Below are 15,149 nucleotides of genomic sequence, written 5' to 3'. Positions count from 1 at the left end.
CCCCCCCCCCTGCCTCCCTGCCTGGATCGCTCTCCGACGAAGCTCTACTGACGGACTCCCTTAGTCCACGAGGTCGACCTCTGGGATGGAGGCATCACCTTCCACACCCTCTGCATCATCCTGTGTGCCATCTTCACCGTCATCTCCTTCATCCTCGCCGGCATCCTCATCGCCGGCCACGCCCTGCACTACAGCCGCCCCAACGAGCAGCGCTACATCATCCGCATCCTGTTCATGGTCCCCATCTACGCCCTCACCTCCTTCCTGTGCGTCTACTTCTACAAGGAGTCCGTCTACTACGAGCTCATCGGCGACTGCTACGAGCCCTTCGCCATCGCCTCCTTCTTCACCCTGCTCTGCTACTACATCGCCCCGGATCTGCACTCCCAGAAGGACTACTTTCGCCAGATCCAGCCCGTCCCCTGGGTCTGGCCCTTGCCCTGGCTGCAGAAGTGCTGCGGCGGCGAGCGCGGCTGCTGGCGCACCCCGCGCTCCGGCCTGACCTGGTTCAATGTACGTCCATTGACTCCATTCCTCGGCTCTCTTTTCCTGACCATCTAGGTCATCTGGATCGGTGTCTTCCAGTATTGTTTCCTGCGGGTTGCCATGACCATCATCGCCGTCGTCGCCCAGTACTACCAGCTCTACTGCGAGGATTCCGACGACCCGGCCTTTGCACACGTCTGGGTGAGTCTTCTTCTCTCCTGTAATTCCCAATCATTACTAATTAGTCCCTTCCAAAAAAAGGTCCTCATCATTGAATCCATCGCCGTCACAATCGCCATGTACTGTTTGATCCAGTTCTACGTCCAGATCAAGAATGACATTGCCCGTTACCGCCCCTTCCTCAAGTTGCTGTGCATCAAGCTCGTCATTTTCCTGTCTTTCTGGCAGTCGGTAAGCTCCCCCCCTCTTACCACTATATCTACCTCGCTTACGTCCAGACCATCATCGATTTCCTCACTTCTTCCGGTGTCGTCAAGTCTTCCGCCAAGGTCCACCTGCAGGATTGGAATGTCGCCCTGCCCAACCTGCTCATCGCCATCGAGATGTCTTTCTTCGCCCTCCTGCATTTCTGGGGCTTCCCCTGGCGCCCCTACATGATCGGCAAAGACCAGCCCCTGACCGACCCTACGGACCCGACCGCTTTCCCCGCGCACTACTACGGCCCTGCCCGCGCCCTCTTCGACGCCTGCAACCCCTGGGATCTCTGCAAGGCGACCGCCCGTGGTTTCCGCTGGCTGTTTGTCGGTCGCAAGTCGCGTACCGCCGATCCCAGCTACCAACTGGCCAACCGCCAGTCGGTTGAGGGTCGACAATAAAACACCCGGCTTGCTGATTGCATATTGTATATTGCATATACCATGACATGATGAGACATGATTTGAGTAAATAGACTATATAGTATCCTATTTATCCTATTTATCTATTTTTATATTCGAGGTCCTCCGTACCTCGTGCAATGATGACAAATCACGAATCACGTGCTGTACACATAATCAGTCCGACCGTCTCTGAATAACTTCATAACTTCACAACTTCACAACTTCACAACTTCATCTCTCCCCATCCTTCCATCTCCTCGCCTCCCCTTGATGGCGAGAAAACGGCCAGTCCAGGCCGACAGCGAGGCCGAGCCACCATCCAAGGGCCTGCGTCTGACCCGAAGTCGCGTGTGTAAGAAGAGCCCCCCTCAGCAAATAGACAGTGATAATCTATTCAAACAATGACTGAAATTTAGGCGCCGAATGCAGAAAGCACAAGACAAAATGTGAGACTCCGCCCGGCGAGACGGCCTGTGTGCGCTGTCAGCGCCAGGGGGTGGCCTGCGTCGCGTACGATGTCTCGCAGCAGTTTCTGACCGACGACGCGCAGTGGAAAGCGCACGCCACGGCCGAGATTGCGATGCTGCGAGGTGCCGTGGAGCATCTTCTCCGTCATACCGAGCAGCCTGTATTGGCTTCGTTCTCAGCAGACCCTCACCTCCCAATCTCGCTCTCCCGCTCGCCCTCCCCCCATGAAGAGGGCGAAGAAACGACAGCCACGGCAGGACGGCTGGTCTTGCCGCCGATGCGCAGTCTGTACGAGCTGACGAAGCTACAGAACCTGCGGCACAGCGCGGGGACGCGGCCCAGCGCGGCGGTGATGGAGCAGGACTTCATCGCGCAGGGACTCGTCAGCCGCGAGACGGCCGAGGCTCTGTTCGCGCGATTCCAGCAGGTCAACAACCGGCTTCTCTGGGACGGGATCTTACTCGCGTCGCCCGCCGCCTCGCTCGATGCCGTGCGTCGGGCCTCCTCGCTGCTGGCGGCCGTCGTGCTCGCCGTTGGGGCCCTGCATTCTCCCGGCCGCGAAGAGGCCTTTCATCGCAGCTACGATGTCTTTGTCGCGCTTGCCCGCCGGTCGGCGCTTGCTCGTCGCCACAGCCTCGACGACGTCGCCGCCCTGTGTATCGGAGCGTTCTACCTCGCCAATCTCAGCTGGAAGCTGTCTGGTCTCGCCTCGCGCATTGCCGCCGAAATCGGCCTGCACCAGGCTTACTCTCGTTTAATACACGCAAACAGTCCTCACCATACCGATCGTGATAATGATATATATCTTTCGCACCGCCGCGTCCGGCTCTGGTACGCAGTCTACGTGTGCGACCGACAGTTCAGCATCGCACACGGGCGCCCACCCGCCAGCGTCGACGACGAATCGACCCGCAACCTGCAGCGGTTCCTGCGCGGACCAGCAGCCGAAGCAGGCGACACCCGGCTCGCGGCACAGGTCGCGCTGTGCTCCATCTTAACAGACGCATACTTTGCGTTTGGCAGCGACGCGGACCGACCCCTAGGTGAAACCGAGATGGCCCGGCTGCGCGACTCGACCGCCGCGCTGGACGCCTGGCGCGCCGAATGGCCCCCGCGCGCACACGACTGTCCCGCCGTGCGCTCGTACCCGGCCCAAGCGCTCGTGCTGTACTTCCATTTCGCGCGGTTCCAGCTCAACTCGCTTGCTCTGCGCGGGGTCTCGGCGCAGTCTCCTGCGTTGTTGTCGAGGGAACACCGCGCTGCTGCCTCCACGGCCATCGCGGCGGCGATGAGCACCCTCACTCTGATCGTTGACGATGACGATCTGCGCGCTGCGTTTCCGGGCGTCCCGGTCTTCACGTATACGATGGTCGCGTTTTGCGCGACCTTTTTGCTCAAAATGGCGGCGACGTGGGGACGTCTGGCGTCGGGAGAAGTATACCCCGATGAGATTGTCAGTCTCGTCCACCGATCCGCAGATATGTTGGCCCGGGTCGCGGCGCATGTCAACGAGCGCCATCTCGCCCGTCACATCGCGACGGGCATGGCGGAGATGTTGCAGCAGTTTCGGGCTGAGCAGGCCGCGCAGGACGCAGACAGCCTCGGCTTCGCGCTTCACTCCTCCTCCTCCTCCTCCTCGGCTCCTGTGCTTCCGCCTGCCAGCGTCGACGAGTCTTCGGGGGTTTACAATTTCCGTGATCTCGAGGGCACGTTCGGCTTTGGTCTGGACGAAACGCTACTGGGGGAGATGGCGGCGGACAGTTTTGAATTGTGGTGAGAGTAGAGTATACTCTGTATATACTGTACTGGCAGACGAGATGGCCAAGAGAATACGTATATAATACTATTACTAGCCTCTAGGGTTGCAGCAATGTCTGAATATGACTACTTGTAGATCAATAGATCAAATCTTTTATATCAAGTATTACAGTGACCATGATGTCATACCATCGTGTATGTATCCTATTCTTCTGCCTGATACCTATAGTACTAACTATACTATAAGTCTGTAGCTGCTCAGAACTGTTCGAAGATCAATAAGACATACTCTGTACTGTCCACTGTGATTGGCCTGTCCATGTAATTCAAGCTGCGAACGTTATCAGCCGGGAAGATATGATTGGTGTGCCGAAGCGGAACCCCGGCTCTCGGGCCGAGACCAATCAGCGGGCGCCGGGAATTAACGGTCTTTGGCACTAGTCGGACGCCACATTGTACCTCTTTGGGAATAGCGTGGAGCCCAGGGGTCTCTGCCACGTTCGTCATGGCTGCCGATTGGAGGGGATTCAATACATTTACATATAATGTTGGCCAAGCAGGCCTGAAGAGGGAAGAAATGGCGGATGCTAGATGGATACTGCATGAAGCTAAGGAGGAGGCGCGGTCGTGCCACTAGCCAGAGCCCTCCACATATAACTCTACCATTACTATCTTCATCTTCTCTATCTCTATACCTATACTCACTCTATACTCACTCTATACTCATTGCCATGCCTTTCAACTACCCCCACACGATGACCGACCCGTTCTTCTATCCGGATCTGAACGGCGTCTTCCCTACTGTACGATTTGCAGTTCTTTCTATGCAGTCATAATGTTGATGTTAAGTATAGGTCTCCTCCCCCGTCTCCGACATCGACATGCCATACCATCTTTCCACTGCTGCCCCATTTTCCGACGCAGCGTTTGGCGCCTGGTCCATGCCGGACTCGGACGAGAAGAAACGCAAGACTTTGCCCGACACTACAGCAGAACAGCAGGAGGTAACCACCGAGTACAACTGATGTATTTGCAGTTTATCTGCAGTTTGGTTAAATCGTGGTAGAAACGACGGGCGCAGAATCGTGCCGCTCAGAGGGCATTCCGCGAGCGCCAGAAACGACACACGCAAATCCTCGAAGATCAGGTCTCCCAGCTCAACCAGAAACACATCCTCCTCCTACAGTCGTACGCCAAACGGTCGGACGAGATGAATCACCTCCACGACCGGATTGTCCAGCTGCAGCTGGAGATTGAACAGCTGCGTGCCGCGGCACACAATGAATCTTCTTCTCCTTCTTCCACTGCTTCTTCTCCCTCATCTACAGATTCACCGTGTAGCAGTCGGCACCCGTCAAGAGCGTCCATAAAGGATAATTCCGGGGGCCATCTTTGACATACGTTTCTATTCCGTATATCCCTTTATGTTTGAGTACTAGTTCTAGCGTCATGATTGTGATTTATAGATTAGCCAGACAAAATCACCTCAACTAATCTAAAGGAAACTCTTAACTTGGAATATCATACAGAACAGAGCGGCGTCCGAAATAGGCAGTTTGTGGCGTTCTGGAGCAGTATCAATAGGATAATAGGATAATAGGATAATAGTACAGAGTACGTATTTATACTACGTCATGCATCGCAAGTAATGCCCCACTGAGGGGTACTATCTACTTCTACTATGTACAAGTACTCCGTCCTCCGTCCTCCAAATTCAATACCATTTCAATGTCCCTGGAGATTGCCTGCTTCAATCTCCCCTCCGCCCTGCTGGCCTGCGCAGCCGGTGCGACGCGCATCGAGCTCTGCGTCGACCGTCCCCAAGGCGGCACCACCCCGCCGCTCCCTCTTTTCCAGGCGGTGCACTTGCAGAAAGCAGGCCATGTCAAAGTCAACGTCATGATTCGTCCGCGCGGCGGCGATTTCGTCTATTCCGCCGAGGAGTTCAGCACGATGAAAGACGACCTCCGCACCTTCAAATCCGCGGGCGTCGACGGCTTCGTCTTTGGCGTGCTCCATCCCTCGTCGGCGGCGATCGATATCCTCCGCAACGCAGAGCTCGTCGCTCTCGCTACTCCGCTGCCCTGTACCTTCCACCGCGCCTTCGACTGCATCCCTCCCGACGCAATGCGGGAGGCCCTCGACCAGCTTGTCGGCTGTGGGTTCCGCTCCGTTCTGACTTCGGGCGGGGCGCCGGATGCCTTTGCTGGCTGTTCTGTTATTGCTGACCTTGTGGATGCCGCGCGGGGGAGAATCGATGTCATCGTGGGGGGTGGTGTGCGCGCAAGTAATGTCGCGCAGCTCGTGGTCGCAACCAGAGCACCATATTTTCATTCCTCGGCCATTCTAGACGGAGAGGTCGCTTCTGCGGAGGAGGTGAAGAGCTTACGCAGATTGATAGACATATCGTCCGATTCTTAATGTGAAATGAGTTGAAGAGACATGTTAGTGCTGCAAGCCAGCAATTAGTGGCCGTTGCCCATGCTCGGGTTAGTTGAGCTAGGTTGCCATTCGCGCAGATACAGATCAATCGCCGCCCAGTCTAGATCTTCATGCCATGCCCCCTTTAGCGGCGGGCAGGTAGAGTCTATGTTTAGAAAGAGGGCGTCAAAGTCCGGGTCCATGTCCATGTTGATAGCCGGATCAACCCTCGATGCTAGGGTGCTGCCGCCATCCGTGGAAGACATCGTGGGAGGCGACGGGAAGTCCTCAGTAGGAATGGTCGTCTGATAAGGTGACTCCATCCATTGAAGATTGCCGTAGGATGACTGAACCTTGGCAAGGATCGCAGCCAGCACCTTGGCGGCATGATGCGACTCGCGCGACCGGTGTCGATCCCCACACACGATACTGTACGCGTTCTTGAGAGTGGTGATCGTTTTGTTTTGTTCTGTGATTGGGTTGTTTCCCCGCGAGACGAGCAGGTCCAGACACACTATCATGGCGGCCAGCAGGTATCCATTGTTGGAGATCGTGTGCGCCATGTGCTGCTCGTTGTGGAGACGCCCGCCCGGCTGGATCTCGCGATGGATGCTGGCCTGCTGGTCTAGCAGCTGCAGAGCGGCGGTGACACAGGCGGTGCGATACGCACCGAAGCGCGGGCTGTCCCGCTCGCAGCTGAGATAGACGCGGTGCAAGATGCACACGCTGCGCAGGTGCTGCTGCTCGAGCATGACGCGGTACATGATGGTATGGCCCTGGTCCGCCAGGCTGGAGGTGGCGATCGCCCGCGCACGGAGGCAAGCAGGCACCTGCTCGTGCAACTGGTGGATCTCCCCGTCGACCTTCCGGATCGCCTCGTGGTCCGGCGGCTGCCGTGGAGAGAGCGCCAGCCGGACGGCACGGCGGAACAGGCGGACCTGACGCGCCTTGTGGCATAGGTAGGTCAGCAGGGTGGGCGTGGACCTCACTGGGACCGGGGGCAGTCCGGGACTGTCTTCGCTAAGCTCGCCGTCAGCCAGATCGCGGGGGAAATTAGTGTCGCACTCGTCCTCGTGAGTGATTGGCGGCATGCCTAGCTGGAAGGAGAAGAGCACATCAAAGGCCTCGACGTGGAACCAGACGCGACGGCGCATCTCGACCTGGAAGGGGCTCATGGTAGGAGACAGGCGGGATGGATCGCGGTGATAGCCCATCCGCTGGGCTTGCCGAGTAGCAAGGCCAAACAGTGACCAGAGCACAGGGTCCATGTCCTCGCTTCGGGTGTAGTTGTTCGTCGCGTACAGCACCATCGCCTCGACCACATATGGCTGGGGACGCATATACTCGCCGGCGACTAAGCACTCACCGGCCTTGGCCATATATTGATCAGCAGTGTTGTTGTCCGCTGAAGCCAACGAGCCGGTCTTTACGGCCTGTCTGGCGGCCAGGTATAGCATCGAGAAGAGCATGCTTAGCCAAAGGAACGAGGCAGCCTCCGGATCAGCCCAAAAGGCGTCGAGCTCACGCTGAAATTTGGGGGCATGTATAAAGCTGGCTGTCATAAAAGTCACATTGAAGTAGATGGCCAGTAATCGGTGCACCGTCCCTGGGGCAGGCAGCGTCGCCAGCACCTCCTGTCGCGTCACAGGCTGCTGGTGATGGAACAGAATCTCCATCCATGACGCGGGCGAGTCGCCGAAAGATGACGGCGAGGTGTTGGGAAAATCAGGGTCCGCCACGTCAAGGCATTCTTGTACCTCATGGATGCCCTCGAGGATGGCCTTCCAGTGTGTCGGCCCGCTGTAGGAGCTGTCCGGGCGGAGAGGGACCGAAGTCTCAGAGGCGGGACTTGAGTTTGCAGGAGGGGAAATTGTCTGTCCATTATCATTTGACTGATTGGAGCCAGTCTCTGCGGTACTTTCTATTGTTGTCGGCATAGAGCCGTTCGTGGCCAGCGTGGTCACCAGCTGCTCCAGCTGATCAAGACGCGCCTGGGCATCGCGGGCTGTCTTCTTCTTGCGGTGGACGACAAATTCGCATGACGCAGCATCTCCTCTAAACACACACGCCTCGCAGGGCTTCTCGCGATCGCATTTGAGCTTGCGTAGACGACAGTTGGAGCAAGACAGCGGCTGTCGGTTGCGTCGCGTCCCACGCCGCGCCTCGTCCGACGACGCGGAAAAGGCACGGAAGACGCCGGTGTATTGTGTCAGATTGACCATTTCCTCGGCCGGGAGTACCTCAAATGGAAATGAAATGAGCGAGATGGGGGAAGGAAGAACGGAGGAAGCAAATTTCCTGGGCGTCGTCGAGTAAGACGGAGATAATGGTTACCCAATCAGGAAGGCCTTAAATCCGGTGACGTCATGTCAGTATATAGGCGCTAGCCCTTTTCAGATGTTTTCGGATATCTCTTTCTGCGAATATAAATACTCGAGGGATTTCTTCAGAAAGGGATATCCAAATACTCACATCAATTCATCAAGACAAGATTCATATACCATCGATCTCTCTCTGTTTTCTGTGCTCTCAAAATGGCCTCAGAGATGCCCTCCAACGTCGCCGCTTGGCTCGTCGCCGAAAAGGCCAATCCCCTCGAGATCAAACCATCCGAGTTCGCGCTTCCTGCTGCGGACGAAATTGTCATAAAGAACAGCGCTGTGGCTATCAACCCGATCGACTGGAAGTTGCAGACCATGGCCCGCTTCCCGCTCCAGTACCCCGCCGTGCTTGGGGAAGACGTGGCAGGCGAGGTTGTCGCTGTAGGCCAGAATGCAGCCTCGCGGTTTCGCAAGGGCGATCGCGTGGCTGGCTTTGCGCTTGGGTTCACCACTCCGCGCGCCTGCGATGGTGGCTATCAGCAGTACTCGGTCGTGTTGGCGCGGCTAGCATCGCATATCCCGGAGAATCTCTCGTTTGAACACGCTGCCGCGATTCCGCTGGCAACGGCGACAGCGGCAGCTGGTCTGTTCCAGAAGAATTACCTCGCTCTACACCCGCCATCTATGAATCCGACCCCGACCGGCCAGACGCTGCTGGTCTGGGGCGGTGCCTCGAGCGTTGGCAGCAGCGCGGTGCAGCTGGCCGTCGCTGCAGGCTATGAAGTGTTCACGACTGCCTCGCCGCGCAACTTCGAGCGTGTCAAAGCGCTAGGTGTCGCTCAGGTTTTCGACTACGCCGCTGATGACGTTGTCAAGCAAATTGTCACTGCGTTAGCCGGGAAGAAGCTGGCAGGAGTTCTTGATGTGATCAACAAGCAGGGAGATGCCATATCCAAGTGTGTCGAGGTGGTGCGCCAGACACCTGAGGCTCGCCAGGTGATCTCAACGGTTGGGCCTATCCTACCGAAGCTAGAAGGCATCGAAACGATCGGCATCTTCGCCAGCACGATCAAGGACAACGAGGTGTCACGAGTGATCTATGAGGACTTTCTACCAGCGGCACTAAAAGGTGGACAGTACAAGGCTGCGGTTGACATTCGGGTTGTGGGACACGGACTGGAGAGTATTCAGACTGCGCTGGACGAGTATGCAAAGGGGGTGTCTGCTACCAAGTTGGTGGTAACTCTGTGATAAAGTAGCCTATCCAGATCAAGTTATTAGAACCATACAAATAGACAGGATATTTTTTCTAATCAATCTCACTCTGAACCCCCAGTCTTCAACGTAGCCAGATCCCTGCAGAGGTGGCTTCAGCCTCGAGTCTCTGAGACATATGTAATGCTGACACATTAGTGTAGTCTATACCAGGATAGAGACTGAGATGATGCGTGATAAGACAGAGGAAGGGTAGGCAGAAAAGAGTGCAGTTCTTGAGATAGAGAAAAGAAGAGGAAAGAAGAGAGAGAGAGAGAGAGAGGAGTTGACCATGTGACTCTGACCATGTGACTGGCCCCGTGACTTTCTGATCTTCGACAACCTCAAGACTTTCTCAAGACTTTCCAAAGACTTTCTCACATCTTCACACTGACTGATAATTGACACGAGAGACTGGATTGCAAGAGTACAACACAGGTTTCTCTTATACAATCCTCTTGATGCGTCTAATTTGTACAGATTCGACGACGCCTTTCCCTCCGGTGCAATGCGTGGACCAAGTGACGTTTGGCGATGTCTACCACCAGGGGCATTATGATCCCATGGAACGCGAGGTGGAGGCGTCGGTGCACACCAAGACCTGGTATTGCATGGGACTCTAATACTCTCCTCGAGCAGGAACAAAAGGAACAAGAGGAACAAGAGACGCAGCAGACAAACGTCATTCTTTACTCGGGGGTCACCAGGGGATTGGGATTGTGTGGTCAATTCAGTCACCCAATAAATTATATGGCAATGCCTAGATTGTATGGCAAGTATCACTCTATAGAACAAGGTCTTCTGCTGATGTTGCCCTCATCAATACCTCTTTTCAGTCCATCTTCTGAATGGCTACTTTGATAGAAATCATCCCAACCAGAAAGAACTATACTCTCTTATATCTCAGCTCTCCTTTGAAATCACCATTAAATCATACTCAAGCAGACCAGATACTGAGTATGCTCCATAGTAATAGTATAGCGGTAAGAATGACCTCACTCTTGAATATCATCACTCTTGATTTTCTCAATGCTGAACATCTACGAGTATCTCCTAGCATCTGTCTGATTCCAGCAGAATGGTCGAGCCCGCCAACTGTCGCACGTTCCCCGAAGGGACGGTATTCAAGAACCGCGAAGGACGGGTGGTGAGCATCAATGAAGACAACTTCCGCCTGAAGCGTATCATCGGCGAGGGATCGGGTGAGATGCAGAATGTACGGGCGGCAGTTTTTGAAGCCGAACATGTCAACGCAGGCAACAAGTTGGTTGTCTTGAAAATGCATTACGAGTGAGTTGAGGAAGCATGTTGCTACATACAAGAGCTGAAATATATGGAATAGTCTTTATCCATTTCATGCGCATCTGTCTCGCGAGCGTTACCAGGAAGCTTTCGAGGATGAAGCAGAGGTCATCCAGGCTATTAGCGGATCAGGCCACTCACCACAATATATCACGCATGGGCATATCATGCAGACGGCGGACGACCCATATCCAGATGATGGCGAGATCCGGATTCTGGCCATGAGCCGGATGGAGGGCGTGAGGTATCCGCTCATGAGGGAGGCAGGGCTGGTCCTGTTACCAGCTGATCTCAAAATCATCATGCAGCAGACCGTCGAGACATTGGAGTGAGTCGTGATCTATTTCCCACCACGGACCATTTCTTGTCCATTAATTACTTCAGGTATATGCGGCAGCAGGGGTGGCAGAAGGATATCGAGCCTGATGATGTCTTTTATAATCCGGATACAAAACATATGTATCTCTCCCATGTGTCTCCAATCAGTCTCTGATGAGAACCAGCCTAATGCTTCTAGGTTTATCATAAAGCTATCCAATGCAGACCCATCGACGAATGATACACCGGTGACTGAGGAAAGCGACCAGTTGAGCTTGGTTCGCAGCCTGCTCCAGGACGATGCGGAGATGATGATGCAGTATCCAGACGCATATGGGTTGGATGTGAGAATTGAGCAGGAATATCTAGAGGAAGAGTAGAATAGGGGCCATCACTAAGCCCTAAACCCTAAGTGTGACATATAGCAACCCTGATGGTCGTCCTGCACAGCTTCTCCTTCACAAACCTCTCCTCTTTCATATAACCCATAAATTTCTCCTCCCTTACACAACTCACAACCTCTTCAGCTGCAACGAATACACCTGGAAAATAAACGTAGCAACTGGGGATCTTCCCTAGTACTGCCTGCTGGATCGTCTCCCAGACCTCACTGGAGCATCCCAGCCAGGCTCTCTGACTCTCCCAGAGCAGGGATCGCCTTGGCCTCTCTTTGCCGCCGTGGTCCGCCAGTTCACAGACATCTTACTCGCCAACCAAAGACCTGCACAGCCCATCCCACGCGAGATGTGGCATGTTGGGAACGAGAACGGGGTGGTTGCACGGTGGATCGAGAATGTTGCCGCCTGTGAGGTTCTGGGTCTCCCCGAATCTAGGGAGCTCCAAGCTGGTGCCGACTTTTCTAAGGACTACAGACAGGGCCACGAGCCTGACCTTATCATCTTTAGAAGCCCCAAGAGAACCGTCTTGGTTGCTGAAGTAAAGACTGGAACAGCGACCTACGAATGCTGGCTGGAGACAACTTTAAAGAAGGTCTGGGGTATGTTTTTCGGAGAGCATTGAAAGAACTGGGGATGTTGACTATATAGGCCAATTGGGATTTCATATGGATAAATGCCACACCAAGTATGGAATACTATCACCACATGCAATGCGTGCGGCAGTCATGAAAATAGCTTGGAGGCATCACCTACACATCAGTGTACAAGAGGCCATGCTCTACATGGACTATCTGGCTGAATGGGAAGGGTGATGCCTTCTACTCATTGAGCTGGGAGGACTTGGTGAGTATATATCTCTGGTTATCTGGATCTTCAACTGACCGTGATAGATTCAGAACAGAGTGACGTCTATCGAGAGAGAGAAGTACATTACTACTATATGACTCTCTGATCATACCAACTGACGGAAACGAGACTGGGGGTAAAGAGTGCAACACTGGATCCTTCGGTGAGTTCACCTCTGTACAGATTGAGCGAACAGTATTGAGGCATAGAGTATCATTTCTAACCGCTTCTTCAGATTCTCCAGCGTTGCTTTGTTCTCCTCCCACCTGCGCATGGCCTCGTCATAATCCTCATGAGACACCCAGCCGTCGTCTCCAAGAAGCGTCTCTCGCAGAGTTTCAAAGTCAGCGAATACATCCGCCCAGGCTTCTGCCTGCTGTCGACTTTCGTCGATCTCCGTTTTCGAAAAGAAGATAGGACATGGTATCGCCGACCCTCGCCGTTGCATGATCCAGTCCCATTTCTCGTAGATCTGGATCAAGAGTTCTCTGAGCGGAACCGGACCGTCCTCGGAGGACTGCCCGAGGATATGGAATATGAAGGTGGTGGTCGGGTCCTCGTCGTTTCTCATCTTGTCCATGGCTCGGATGAGAGGTGGGTTGAATTTCCTCGACGCCAGTTCGTAGAACTTCTTCAGTCTCAGCCTGCTCAGTGCAGACTCTGCGTGCTCCCTTGCAGCCGGTGAGAGGGATTCAAAGTCTTTTGGTAGCTGGGGCTGGACTGCACCCCATGGATATGGGTCGTCACAGTCAAATACGGAGGGAAACTTGGCCTGGATGAACAACGGGGCTGTGTACACTGCCTGCCAGTCGATGATGCCGGAGATTCGAGTATGGTCGGATGCATCCACGAAAATATTGTTCGGATGGAGATCATGGTGTAACAGGACGGGAGAGAGTGTGTCTTCTGGTGGTAGGATGTGAGGAAGCACGGCGAGGAATTGCTCAAGGAGGCGAACATGAGTCTCACGGCTCTGTGGAATCCTCTCTGGAGGTACGGCGACATTGCTGGATTTTTGAAGACGTTGTACGCGAGCAATCTCACGGTTCGCGACAGCCGTCAGGTACTCCTGCGCAGTTCTCCCTATGGGTACTGTTAGATGTGATGGAAGATTGCGATAAAGAGTTGAATGCCACCCACAAGGACCGCGGTCAATATCCAAGGCTTGTTTTCCGTCTTCCCAAAAGGACCGCTGGGTCGTCGGACCAAACACAAATTCAGATGGAACGGTGGGATCTGCCTGAAACCCAATGCTTGTGTCCTGGAGTGTACTTCGATAATACAAGCTGCCGTGAAGGGAGAATCTCGCTTTGACCAGTCTCCGTTCAACATCCACCAGACTTTTCACCAGACCAAAGCGCTGTGTCTCAGCCATACCATCCCAGACCTCGTTGAGCTGTTTCCCCTGCACCCGTTCCATGAGAATATACTCTGCACCCACCGGGTTAGGCTGTGACGAGCTCCAAGAGAGAACCCGCGGAACCGGTATATCGAGAACAGTTCGAAGCTATGCAGAGAGAGTCAGAAATACCAATATCCATCACGATTCTCAAGTTAATTTAGAGTCACTTACAAAATCCAGGGTTGCGACCTCGCTCGCCACCACGTAACGTGGATGACCCGCGTTCGGGTTTGGAATCCTCGCCAGAACCTCCTTGCCATTCTCCATGTGCAGGGAGAAGACCTTGTTGAAGAGTCCCTCGGGCAGCTTGTCCATCTTCATACATCGACTGCCGACTGCCTGGCCGGCGATGCGCTGCAGGGCTGGAATGTCGAACTCGATGTATCGTTTGTCCAGTTGCTGCTGCTCGTTGAACAGCCAGCGACCGGAGGTGTAGCTGAAATAGTTGTTTGTCCTGGCAGATCGGATCGAGTGGAAAAGGCGAGCATGCCTGATGGAAATCATTCTGAAGTAGCAGACCGATAGTAACAGATATGCCGGAGGACAGTTTATAAGGCAAGATGGCCGAGTTGGTCTAAGGCGCTGGAGTAAGGTTCCAGTCTCGAAAGGGGCGTGGGTTCAAATCCCACTCTTGTCATTTTTTTGATGCCCGATATTATAATTGGGGAGACTCTATTCAAGGGGAATAGACATACCGATGTATTCTTTTGGGAGCAATGAGATGAAGTTGAAGTTGAAGTTATTGAAGTTGAAGTTATTGAAGTTATTCAAGACGAGAAAGACAAGCCTGCGCTAAGCCTATCTAGGAGCCTAGCATCGTAGTAAGCAGTCTAAATACTTTTAATACTTTTAATACTCTAAATAATTAATATAATACTCTAAATACTCTATAGAATGCCTTTTGATAATGTAGATTATAATAGAGTCATTGAAATTATAACTAAGAGATAATAAGACAGTAGATCTACCAGCTGACAGGCATCCACATCTTGACTGCATTAAGAATCCGGTATTATTCTAGATTGTCCATATCAAAATAATACTATGATAAACCATTAGTGAATATAGTCTTATGAGGTTATAGTATGTACTACCCTATGTACTATACCCTATGTAGTATGACTGAGATGACTGAGATGAGCATACTGGAACACGTGACATACCCCTCCTCTTATCCGCTTCTATCCTCCTTTATCCTCCTCTATCCCTCCTTCTTCATAGTGAGAATCCCAACAAAGGAAGAGAAAGCGCGGCCTCATATTCTTCCCGAGGTCTTCTATTTATCTTATCGTTGGTATTTCTATTTCCCTCTTTCCTCCTCCTCCTCCTCCTCCTC

At 53.6% G+C, this 15,149-nt stretch overlaps 8 protein-coding genes and 1 non-coding gene across 9 annotated transcripts in view; 7 read left to right on the top strand and 2 right to left on the bottom strand.

The window, feature by feature from the left end:
- Window positions 1-1,322, top strand: part of ASPZODRAFT_73827 (hypothetical protein) — a gene marked incomplete at both ends in the record, with an annotated part of 1,476 nt that extends 154 nt beyond the window's left edge. The window contains 4 exons of the mRNA XM_022729922.1: window positions 65-513; window positions 562-687; window positions 748-897; window positions 945-1,322. Coding sequence (XP_022578116.1) covers window positions 65-513; window positions 562-687; window positions 748-897; window positions 945-1,322 — 1,103 coding nt within the window. The remainder of the gene's footprint in view (window positions 1-64; window positions 514-561; window positions 688-747; window positions 898-944) is intronic.
- A 251-nt stretch (window positions 1,323-1,573) lies between these two features.
- On the top strand, window positions 1,574-3,684 carry ASPZODRAFT_136059 (hypothetical protein). The gene has a single exon (XM_022723969.1). The coding sequence runs from the start codon at window positions 2,071-2,073 to the stop codon at window positions 3,568-3,570; it is 1,500 nt and encodes a 499-aa protein (XP_022578115.1). The 5' UTR covers window positions 1,574-2,070; the 3' UTR covers window positions 3,571-3,684.
- A 598-nt stretch (window positions 3,685-4,282) lies between these two features.
- ASPZODRAFT_19326 (hypothetical protein) lies at window positions 4,283-4,947 on the top strand (the record flags this gene model as incomplete). Its single annotated transcript, XM_022727378.1, has 3 exons — window positions 4,283-4,354; window positions 4,406-4,555; window positions 4,618-4,947. 3 exons carry the CDS (start codon window positions 4,283-4,285, stop codon window positions 4,945-4,947), a joined length of 552 nt encoding a protein of 183 aa, XP_022578114.1.
- A 332-nt stretch (window positions 4,948-5,279) lies between these two features.
- On the top strand, window positions 5,280-5,972 carry ASPZODRAFT_28256 (hypothetical protein; the record flags this gene model as incomplete). Its single annotated transcript, XM_022728128.1, has 1 exon — window positions 5,280-5,972. The coding sequence occupies one exon, from the start codon at window positions 5,280-5,282 to the stop codon at window positions 5,970-5,972; it is 693 nt and encodes a 230-aa protein (XP_022578113.1).
- A 44-nt stretch (window positions 5,973-6,016) lies between these two features.
- Window positions 6,017-8,194, bottom strand: ASPZODRAFT_154456 (hypothetical protein; the record flags this gene model as incomplete). The annotated part of the gene is made up of 3 exons (XM_022726091.1): window positions 6,017-6,277; window positions 6,326-7,772; window positions 7,866-8,194. The coding sequence occupies 3 exons, from the start codon at window positions 8,192-8,194 to the stop codon at window positions 6,017-6,019; spliced, it is 2,037 nt and encodes a 678-aa protein (XP_022578112.1).
- Window positions 8,195-8,456: 262 nt separating this feature from the next.
- ASPZODRAFT_136056 (hypothetical protein) lies at window positions 8,457-9,622 on the top strand. Its single transcript, XM_022723968.1, has one exon. It carries the CDS (start codon window positions 8,507-8,509, stop codon window positions 9,542-9,544), a length of 1,038 nt encoding a protein of 345 aa, XP_022578111.1. The 5' UTR covers window positions 8,457-8,506; the 3' UTR covers window positions 9,545-9,622.
- A 775-nt stretch (window positions 9,623-10,397) lies between these two features.
- ASPZODRAFT_897576 (hypothetical protein) lies at window positions 10,398-11,627 on the top strand. Its single transcript, XM_022730367.1, has 4 exons — window positions 10,398-10,530; window positions 10,595-10,837; window positions 10,890-11,177; window positions 11,234-11,627. Exons 2-4 carry the CDS (start codon window positions 10,626-10,628, stop codon window positions 11,340-11,342), a joined length of 609 nt encoding a protein of 202 aa, XP_022578110.1. The 5' UTR covers window positions 10,398-10,530; window positions 10,595-10,625; the 3' UTR covers window positions 11,343-11,627.
- An 818-nt stretch (window positions 11,628-12,445) lies between these two features.
- ASPZODRAFT_136051 (hypothetical protein) lies at window positions 12,446-14,531 on the bottom strand. Its single transcript, XM_022723967.1, has 2 exons — window positions 13,985-14,531; window positions 12,446-13,918 (listed from the first exon to the last, which is right to left on the bottom strand). The coding sequence occupies exons 1-2, from the start codon at window positions 14,315-14,317 to the stop codon at window positions 12,581-12,583; spliced, it is 1,671 nt and encodes a 556-aa protein (XP_022578109.1). The 5' UTR covers window positions 14,318-14,531; the 3' UTR covers window positions 12,446-12,580.
- On the top strand, window positions 14,368-14,450 carry ASPZODRAFT_t139. The gene has a single exon. It is a non-coding gene; the product is annotated as a tRNA-Leu (tRNA).
- Window positions 14,532-15,149: the final 618 nt, after the last annotated feature.

Source organism: Penicilliopsis zonata (genome assembly GCF_001890105.1).
Source record: "Penicilliopsis zonata CBS 506.65 unplaced genomic scaffold ASPZOscaffold_18, whole genome shotgun sequence".
Taxonomy (NCBI): Eukaryota; Fungi; Ascomycota; class Eurotiomycetes; order Eurotiales; family Aspergillaceae; genus Penicilliopsis; species Penicilliopsis zonata.
Note: the sequence above shows the minus strand (reverse complement) of the source record. Positions and strands in the feature narration are given on the sequence as shown.